At 40.1% G+C, this 10553-nt stretch overlaps 1 protein-coding gene across 1 annotated transcript; it reads right to left on the reverse strand.

Moving 5' to 3' along the window:
* Nucleotides 1-411: 411 nt before the first annotated feature.
* LOC109030766 (uncharacterized) lies at nt 412-4056 on the reverse strand. The gene is made up of 2 exons (XM_019041887.2): nt 2787-4056; nt 412-888 (listed from the first exon to the last, which is right to left on the reverse strand). Exon 1 carries the CDS (start codon nt 3603-3605, stop codon nt 2790-2792), a length of 816 nt encoding a protein of 271 aa, XP_018897432.2. The 5' UTR covers nt 3606-4056; the 3' UTR covers nt 412-888; nt 2787-2789.
* Nucleotides 4057-10553: the final 6497 nt, after the last annotated feature.

The raw sequence follows: 10553 nt of genomic DNA on the forward strand, positions 1-10553 counted from the left end.
TTCAGATATATATTTAGCACACTGGGGAAAAAAAAAAACACTGGATCTAGAGTCCAGACTCTTGAAAACATTGACAAGAAAAAATACTCTTGATTCAATCACATTTAAGCATTAATCAAAAGGCAATCCGCTCAAATTAAGAGGCTGGATTCTTGATTTAAGCTTAAATCCGATTGAATCAAGAGTATTTTTCTTGTCTGTGTTTTTAAGAGTCTGGACTCTAGATCCGATGTATTTTTTTTTTCCAGTGCAGTGCGCATCACTAAATCATTATGAAGGGGGCTGGAGATTTGAAACATTTTTCATTTACAGACATTGTCAACCTCAAATTCTCAGGCATTTGCTAATGTTTCTTCTTATCCACACGTCAGTTCTAATTTAGTAATGCTATGAATGAATTGAATCAGAATCTTATATTTTAGACAAAGTATAATTTTGCAGGCGTATTCATTCTGCGATCAGTAATTCATTGTCACTTTTTTTGTGTTAAGTGACTTAGATGCAGGGTTACGCCACTTGCTGGCACCTCTCGCATTCGGTTCTAAACTCGAAACTTATCGTGGAGCTTTTAACTATCATAGAAACTTATCGGAGGTAATTTTCTCCAAGTTATCAGCCAAAGTAGGGTCCAAAATTTCACCTTTGAACATTCAAGCTTTTCTATTATTTGGACGCGAATGCTAAAAAGAAATGGACAAAGCCAGTCGGAAATAGCGCCCTTATTCCTATTCTTTTTGGTAGCCAACCAAACTAGCCCTTCGCGTAGAATTCTTCCTGCAGGGTTTGCATTTGAACATTACACTCCAATGCCTGCACATATGCCTCGTTAATTACCGTCGCAAAGTTTTAGGTGTGCAGCGGAACTGCGGTGTGCGTCCTTACTTTATCCTGAAACAAAACAAATCTGGAATATAGCGATGGACAATCATTATACACAGGAATTCAAGGTTTCAAGTAAATCCCGAATTTAAAACGGAATATCAACAAAATAAGACTTATTTTGTGCGTGTATCAAGGCTTCCTCAATGGTTGCTGATTCCATGTCGGTTGTTGTTCTTTTGTTTCGTTTAGAAGCGAAACGTTATCTTTGATAGTGGACTAAGCCCACGCACACTATATCTCTCTATTTCATATAGTCTCAGGTTATGTTGCTAAATATTATGTTTAGAACTGCCAGTTTTTGTTCACCGGAAGTTGCTGCGAGTTGCCGGTGCTTTTTTCTATATGTATACGGTGACAGGAAACTGCCCGCAGAAGCAGGAAATTTGAAAGGGGGTGTTTCAAACAACGCAAACTGCGCCATTAATGAGAAAATTTCACAATTTTTAATGCCACCATCGTAATTTTTGTGCGACGTCACCCCCACTAAATCTACTCACACGGATGTTTTTCTTGCGTGCAACAGACCGTTCCAATTGCTGGAGGCATCTACTGCTGGATGGGAAAATCACAATGCATTTCCCGATACTAAAATTATTGTTCGGTTTTTGGCTACTCATAATTGAAAGGAAACAAAGTATCGAGCTTTTAGCCAATTCAATGGAAGCGAAACTATGTAAATTCAGGCCATGCTTGACAATAAAACAGTGTGCAAGATAATTACATGCTTATTTAAAAATTACCATTGTACCATGGTGACTGTAGCAGGCGCTTCAGCCTTGACCATAACTTTCCATCAGTGCAATGAACAAATATAGTATGAACACTGGAAGGATGCAATCACGGAACCGAAAGGAAAATCACTGTAGGTAGCTACACGGAAAAAAATAAATTGCTGATTCAACAATTCAATTGCTAAAAACAGTGAGTGTAATGTTTCAACGTAGATTTTACAACAAAAAAATGCTACTCTAACCACATTGTAAACTAATTTAACCGACGGGGTGGTTAAAGTAGCATTTTTTTCTTGTAAAATCTACATTGAAACATTGCACTCACTGTTTTTAGCGATTGCATTTTTGAATCAGCAATTTAATTTTTTTCCGTGTACACATGGTAGCTCACATGGTGTTAAAGGTTCATAAACTACAAGGAGTGAATTTTAAAGTCTACCAAGGAGTGAAAAGTAAATTAAAGCAAAAGTGCAATCAGTTGTAAGGCTAAAACACGATCACTGTTTTTAAACGAACATGTAATTCTTGTGCAATCCGTTTCATTTTCAAGCATGGCTTGAATTTACATAGTCTAGCTTCCACTGAATCGGCTAAAAGCTCAGATGGCGATTCTTGGACTGAGTATCGATTCTTCAGGATCGATGTGAATCGGCAGGGAGGAGAATCGATCGGATTCAAAGATCTGGTCAAAAGATCGATCCAACGATCCGATCTTTCCCGGCGATCTGAAATTTCAAAATCAGCTAATGTTATATGATTTTTGTCATGTGACGATTCTGAATCGATTCAAGATCGTCACGTGACGATCTTTTTATACCTCAGTTTGTAAACAAACGATCGATCCACGCGGAAGATCGGCGTGAAAGAATCGATCTTTTGGAAGATCGATCCAAGAATCGCCATCACCAAGCTCAACCCTTCTCTGGAAAAAAAAAAAAAAAAACACATTGGATCTAGAGTCCAGACTCTTAAAAACATCGACAAGAAAATGTCCTCTTGATTCAATCAGAATCTAGCTTAAATCAAGAACCAAGCCTCTTAATTTAAGCGGATTTCGTTTCGATTCAAGCAAAAATCCGATTGAATCAAGAGTATTTTTCTTGTCAATGTTTTCAACTCTAGATCCAATGTGGTTTTTTTTTCCAGTGTTCGTTTCCCTTCCCGATACTCAACCTTCTATCCAGTCCTCAGCTTTCTGCACAGATCGCCGTAGTCGAGCACCGATTGGAGGTTCGATTTGATGACGCTCTCGAACTTATCCTTGATGTCCGTCTGAAGCGCCCCGAGGGCCCATCGCGACACCATGTTGAGGCCCCAGTTGAAGGGGCCCAGCCCCGTCATGTCCACCTGGACGCCGTCGAATTTGTCGAGGCGGATGCGGTTGAGCTTGACCTTGCACGAGCGGCTGATGCCCACCTTGGGGTTGTACGACACGGTCACGTCGACGTTGAGCGAGTTGTCGCAGATCTTCATGGCGAGCCGCCCGTCCGGGCCCACGTTGAGGAACCTGATGTGGTAGTTCTCGTACCTGAGGAGCGCGTCTTTGAGGCCCACGGAGAAACGCACGCGGAGCGAGGCAGGACGCACGTCCGCCTGGATGTCGCCCGTCCGGTAGATCGTGCTCAGGTCCTCGAAAGACCCGTTCCACGACCTGAACTGCCCCTGAATCCCGAGTTTCTGGAAGGGCTCGCTAATGTCCGGGATGGAAATGGTCCTTTGCCCGGCGTTCACCAGTAGCGTGCGGACTTTGCCCAACATGTAGTCGAACACCTTGTCTACGTTTTTCGAGGTGTTGCCCGACGAGGCGGTTAAGTTGGGGCGGTGATGCTGAGTCGGGCTGGTTTTGTGGAACGGGTTCAGGTATTGGAACCAGCTGGTGCCGTAATTTAACGGATTCAAGTATCTCAACCAATTGTTGGTGTAAACGGTGCCTCTGACCCTGCACGCAGCAGATGTAAGCATAAATGTTAACAACATGTAATGCAGCTTCATTGCGTGGTGAGGGTGATAATTATTATTGGTCGTTCACTGTTGTAAGGTTGAACAAAAACTTCACATCACTTGTGGTTATCATGAAGCGCACTCGGTTCAGTACTAATGCGTACTGCTTCGCAGCAAGCACAGTTTATTCGAGGCTGGTCCTGAAAGATCTCTGCCTACTTTTCCATCTGCTTGTTCCTCTCTATACTTGGGTTGAACGAATTTTGACCGAAACACTGTTGTCTGCTACTCAGATATTATTCAGCTACGTTAATGCATTATTTCTAACCTAAATTTACTTTAACATATGTTTTAAAACCAAAGCCTAAAAGGAAGTTTTGTCACGCACTAACGGCCACCGCAGAACATTGGGTTAGGATGGATGATCTCGATTTATACGCGCGTTACCAGCAAGTCTCAAAAACGAAAAGACGGGTCTATTTCAATGATGTTGCAAGAGCGTGGGTGTATTATCTGGCCGATCAGTGATAAGCTTTAGTGATGACACATGACAGACATGTGTCGTCCTTTGAACTTATTGTGACGTACTTTCGACGAATTTAGTTTTGCGCAGAGTCTCTGGTGACTATTTAGCGACGGAGCGGCGCGGCGCGCGTTGCTGATAACAGTCTCATGAAGACGCACTCGTTCCGCTGTGAGTGCGTAGTCACTAACACACACGCACATGAAACACACACAGACATTTTCGCTCATTCAATGTCAGAATTCACGTTTTTGGCTCTTCGAACTGTGAACAAAGCTTTGCCTTTTTTCAACCTTGGCATGATCTTCGAAATATTTTCAGAGTTGATAGAGGATTACTTCTCGAGATCCAAAACACTGTCGATTTTTGAAATCGGACAATCCGAGGGGAGAGGGGAGGGGAGTCAAAGTAAACAATTTAAACTCGCATATCTCGCTAATGGTTTGTTGAAGACAGGTGATCCTGGGTCTCAAAATTTAGAAAATACCACATGCTTTCAGGCAATGTTTTAAAAATTGGTCCATTTTGAAAATGTCATCCATTGCTGCCACGTTGCCGTAATTCCAATTTTCACACTTTCAGCTGTAACGTTGAGGGATTCGCAGTTAAAAGTAACAAAAATATTTTTGGTGAAAGGAGACCGTTTAAGCTTCAAAAGAAGCACAAGTTCATCCTCGGAAAACAAATTGGAGGAGAGATATAATTTTTCAAAATGGGTGCGGTACACTAGAACCTGGTTTGTTCCGAGTCCCAAGATCACTCATGCCCCCAAACCGACCACGCATTGCGATACCCCATTAGTCATTCCCTAAGAAAATTATTAAAAAAGAAGACAATATCGAGACATATGAATGTTACAGGAGTAGCCTCAGCTGACGCTCGCTGCATCAACTTTAAAAAATCATGACTCTGTTTCAAATTGTTTCTCTAGGATGGACTAAAATTTTTTAAAACGCTCAAGTGGTACGCTTTTATTAGCAGCTCCTCTTGTTTCCTCTTATTTATACCGAGAGAACCGGTTTGAAGGTGTTAAACATAAATTTTTTTATGATCGAAAACTTTGATTCCCCTGTATCCATCGCATATTAATCATTTATCCTGATCTTGTCATTTTTGACGAATGATTTTGTCTAGGAGTGACCTAAAAAGGTATCACCCCAACTGAAAATGAAAGAAATTGAAAATTTGAGCTACGCCATCGTGACAGCAATGGGTGAAATTTTCAAAATGGACCAATTTTGTCATTATTATGTTAAAATTGGCGGTTTTCTCTAAATTTTGAAACCAAGATCATCTCTCTACGACAAGCCGTTCACGAGTTATGCTAGTTTGAGGTTTTAACTTTGACCCCCCCCCTTCCCCTCTATCCGTAATTGTTTGATTTCAAAAAATCGTCAATGTTTTGGACTTGAGAGGTGATCCTCTATCGACCCTGAAAGTATTTCGTAGAACAGGGGGAGATTGGAAATGACCACTTTTGAATAAGACCGTCTCATCACCCACTCTCCTTCATTTTATTGAAAGACTCCTGCATGAAATGTTCCTGCAATTCTGCGGTAAGTTAATGTCATAATATCATAGACAGATTTTTAATTTCACCTTTGCCCCGCATTAAAAACATATCCGGAAAAAATTGATGATAGTTAGAAATACCTAGTGATTGTCAGTAAAAGGGAGAGTAACAGTTAGCAAATTGGAGTAGAAATATAGTGTCATTTAGTCCAGTGGGTCAACTTTTCACCCACCTCTCTTCACAAAATGGCGCTGTTGGGTGAATGTTCCCATTTAACCATAGAGTACATAGAGTCGTAATATAATTGGGAGAGCTGGCGCCACTTTTAAGCATTTTCCATGTCCCGAATTCCGAGACTCCTGTGTGACGCCGGGTCACTTTTTCGATACATAATCGATTGTTTGCGATACACGGGTACCCGGCCATCCGATGACAACAACAACAACAACGGAGATAGGAATTACCACGTATTCCACACCGCCATTTTGGATCGAAAATGTATCGAAAAAGCGACCCGAACTCGGCGCACACCGGGCTCGGAATTCGTCGAGCAGAACATGGCGCCAGCTCTCCCATTTACATTACGACTCTACGTACTCTATGCATTTAACCCATAGTTTTTCTCACTTGTCAGCAATAGCAAACTTGGAATCGATGTCTGTCAGTGGCAAAATTTCAAAATGTTCAGTCTTACTTAATTTTTTCCCTTGGATGGAAAAAAAAGTATCTTGGATCGAAAATCCAGACTCAAGATTCGACAAGAAAAATACTTTTGATTCAATCGTTTTCCTTGAGTCGAGCCCAGCCTCTTAATTCAAGCGGATTTCCTATTTGTTCAAGCAAAAATCCGATTGATTCGAGAGTATTTTTTGAGAGTCTGAACTCCGAATCCAAGAGACTTTTTTTTCCAGTGCAGGTAAACGAGTTAACATCATCGTTTGCGCTTTTCGTAGATACTTCCTTAAGTACAAAAATTACGTCGAATTGTGTTTTAATTGAAAAGTGTCGGAAAGGCTGTAAATTCGCTAACTAAGTGACGAATCCTTCTCCTCAATCCAGATAAAGAATCATGAGAGATTCAAAGAGGTAAGAAAAAGCTTAGTTTCTTGTCGGGGAACGAATAGTCTAAAAACAATCGCATTTGCCAGAGCTTTCTTGGAACTGTATCTTTTCTCCCTCTATTTCTTTTGGTGTCCTTGAGAAAATGTGTGGAATTTATGTTCGAGTGAAATCCTTTTACGAGTCTCCTGAAATGGAATTTAACAACTAGATCAAATATTAAGAACTTATAACAGATAAAATGGTATTAAAAAAATGACATGCATGATTGCAGGTCCCCGTTCAAACAGTTTACACCTCTGCAATGCCATGACGAAGTTTTTACTCCTCGTAGATCGGGAAATGAGACAAAAATTCAAGGATTACAATAAATTCAAAATTAGGCGTTAAAAATAAATTTTCCCAAATATTTTATAGTTACTGCCAGAATAAGTAGACGATTTCCGAATCGTAAAAAATTAAACGCAGATGGACTCAAAGCTGTCTGTCGTGCATAACATAGGAGTGTAACTGAGTTTTTGGCGCGTATACGTAGTATACCGCCTTTGCGATCGTTTCGAACCCTTCTCGATACAATAACCGAGTCCCTTAGTTCCTTACCGAAAAGTGACTACCGCGAACTTCTGAGATTTTCCAAAGCATGTAAAAAGTTTATTTATCCGTCAATAATTATGATTTAAAGTTGTTTCTCATTCTGGGGCTTCTAGTTTATGTGTAATGAATACCAAGAGTCTACGTTACTTGGTTTTTTTTAAAAAAAGCCTAAGAATGCGACGCGCTGATTTAAAATATGCATATATAAGCAGAAACAAGCGAACTGATTCGAGAGTCGTTCAAACTGACGGAATAGAGGCCAACGTTTGACCAAAAGAATGACCCGAAAAAGCATCAAATGATGCTCTTCGGGTCGGCACACCGGTGACCCTACAAAGATGGCGGAACCTATTTTGCGCGGCAAATTCAAATTAAGCGCGGTATTTTTAATTATTTTCAAATGCGTGACTCCGGTTTCTCTGACGAAGAAACGCTTTGCGCGGTAGTTTTGTTCCTAATTTCTCCTCAAGTGTAAGATAGCCCTTCAATTTTGGTTCTACGTTCAACCCTCTTGATATTTTTCTCTTTTAAACTGACTTTTCTTTCACTTCTTTTTAAACCAATTACTTGTGTTGCTGATGAATAATCCCTGTTTGCATTAATTATGAAAAGCGGGGCACAGAGCTATGTCGCTTCATCCTTTTGCTGGCAATAATTAATTTTTTACCCACGTATTAAAATATCATCAAATTATTATGTCATGCGCGCCCTGTAGCTATAAAAACTTATTTTAGGTAGAATTTGTCAAAATGTTCTTTTGGTCACTAAGAACTCTTAAATTTGCTCCGAATGGAATTATTCATCTTATTAGGTACATTGCTTTCATTGATTATCATGAGCTGTAATTGAAAATGGAGTTAGATAAATGGAATAACTGGTGAGTATTTTTAATGCAGCAGTGATAGTTAAAATAAGGTTTTTGTGACTGAAAATAGTAAAATAACGATTTAAAATTTGTTACTTACATCTTATCTGTGACAGAAATTACTGCCGATAGGAGGGGGAGGGGGTATCTTGCTCGTAGAAAAAGAACAACAAAAAATAAAAATCACGTCACGTACTCACTCTCACTCATAGAAATCTCTCATTACACTGAGAATACGTCGTAAAGAGGGAACCTGGAAACTGGAAAATACTCCGGAACTTTTATTAAATTTATCATCAAATTGGCAGCGTTTAAGGCCAACATTGCCAGTCAAACAAAACATTGTTTATATTTTGGCCTTTTATACTCTCTCATTGCCGATGTTTCAAGTTTGATAAAATATCCATGCGCGATTTGTAGAGTCCCTTTATACCCAGAGTTAAGACAACTCGATTATCAGCTGACTGGCAGCCGGCCTTGTCTGGCCATGGAGGCCGAAACGAGTGCACCCAAACGAACGATATTGAGGGATAAGGATCAGGAATCCTGCGATGTCTGTCACACAAAAACAACAACATCAACAAATTGATCAATTAAAAAGAAAATGAGATTGGTTTGTGAATAATTTCTTAATCTATTTTCATTTTGGACCGATGGAAATAACAATTTACTCTTGATAAACCACAATTAGGTAATATTTTCATTATTCTTGTTCACATTCGAGGTACCGCCATCTTGGTGCACTCGTTTCGGCCTCCATGAGCGAGAACCAATCAGAATTGGAATTTTTTTTTAGGCCACTTTCAGCCCAACCAAAAGTGAGTTGTCTTAACTCTGGGTATTAAGGGACTCTAGCGATTTGGTTTGGTAAAATACCGTTTGGGGAAGTAGCTGCCCTCAACGGAGGAACAGGAATGATTTTCAAAATGGCGGCCGATTTGTTTACGTTGTGCGCACCGGTCAACGTGAATGAGCACCGAATTGGTGCGGTTTCGGGGTCATCCGCCGAATTCCAACGATGGATTCCTCCTTTCCGCCAGTCGGTAAAACCCCTGATGAGTTAGATGGCTGACCAGGCCGGCACTCTAGGAATGAGAATTTTACTCCTCCGTTTCGTTCATAACGTTGCTTTGACAGATCTCCACACCACTGTTAGGCTTTTCAAAAGTTGGTACCTTTCCTCTGATAGCGAAGGCCACCCAGGATAGACGTAAGTGCAATCTGTGATGAGCCTCAAAACTCATTAGACCATGTGCTAACCATAACACATACAGAAATCAGTTTGCTTTTACAGAAACCACTTACCCTTCTCCTCCCCGCACACCGGACCTCTGTCCCGACACCGAGGCAGTGTCTTTTGTCCTCCCGAGCGACCCGACCCGGACCCTCACCCTTGATTTTACGCTTGATTAACCATTTCACCGTCACGCTAGGATTCGTCCAATTTTCAAAAAAAATTGTTTCGCGTGTACTTAGCAATTTTTTCCTTACTCTCCGTTAAAAGACGAATTAAAAGAGGTCTCATTCATAAAAATCGGCCGAATAGAAGAGAAGTTACAGTATTCGAAATCCGAAGAAATCAACGAAACTTCTCCAGACAAAAAATAAAATGAAGGGAAAAAAAGAAATGTATAAATTACAATTAAATATAATTGACCTCAGAATTTGACAAGCAATTCAATTATATAACGGAGAAAAAATTGGGAGAAATTACAAAAAATTCGCCTCTTGCAAGGGGCTTCCTTGTAAGAATTTTGACCTGAAGATAAGGTTTGAATAGCAGCAGTACTCCATACAATACACGGTGTGCCTGAACGAACATTTTTTTTTCGTCAAAATCGAAAATTCTTTATATTTTTTAACTACAGTGTCTCTTAAGTCGTTTAAGCTAAAAAAAAAATTCCGTCAAGATTCTGGAAAGTAAAGGCGCTTTAAAAGTATTCTGGGGCTATAATAGCTAAATCACCGGGAGTAAATCCCGTTATATTATTAAAAAGAAACTGACTCCATAGTTTAATGCCTTAGTTTCTTGAATACGATTATTTTAAGCACTCAAACATTTATACCACCAATTATAGCCATGGGGTGATTTCCTGAGAGCCGATAATATCACGAATTTCTCATAGAACCTTTCAAAAATGGCTTGCTTTTTGGGCAGCCGATTCGGTCATCGAACCGGGATTTAAATGGAAGCTGATAATAACACAAAGCTCTGAGAAAAATTTTGAGATGAGTATAGGAACGGTTTGTAAATAACGAGGAGAGGCGGGCAAAGCGGCTAAAATCCTATCTAATTTTTACCATTATTCTGTTGAATGGATGTTGCCGCGGACTGCTAACTGTGTCCACACATGGTTTCTGTTCTGGTTCTGGTTTTCTGATATGCATATCGATACGTGAGTATTTTTACACGTAGAATCCAATGTTCACGTCAGGGAGTCGACA

This window comes from Bemisia tabaci, chromosome 3, assembly GCF_918797505.1.
Source record: "Bemisia tabaci chromosome 3, PGI_BMITA_v3".
NCBI lineage: Eukaryota > Metazoa > Arthropoda > Insecta > Hemiptera > Aleyrodidae > Bemisia > Bemisia tabaci.

Coding starts and splice junctions, on each gene's coding strand:
- LOC109030766 (XM_019041887.2), bottom strand. CDS start 3,605: ATGAAGCTGCATTACATGTTGTTAACATTTATGCTTACATCTGCTGCG.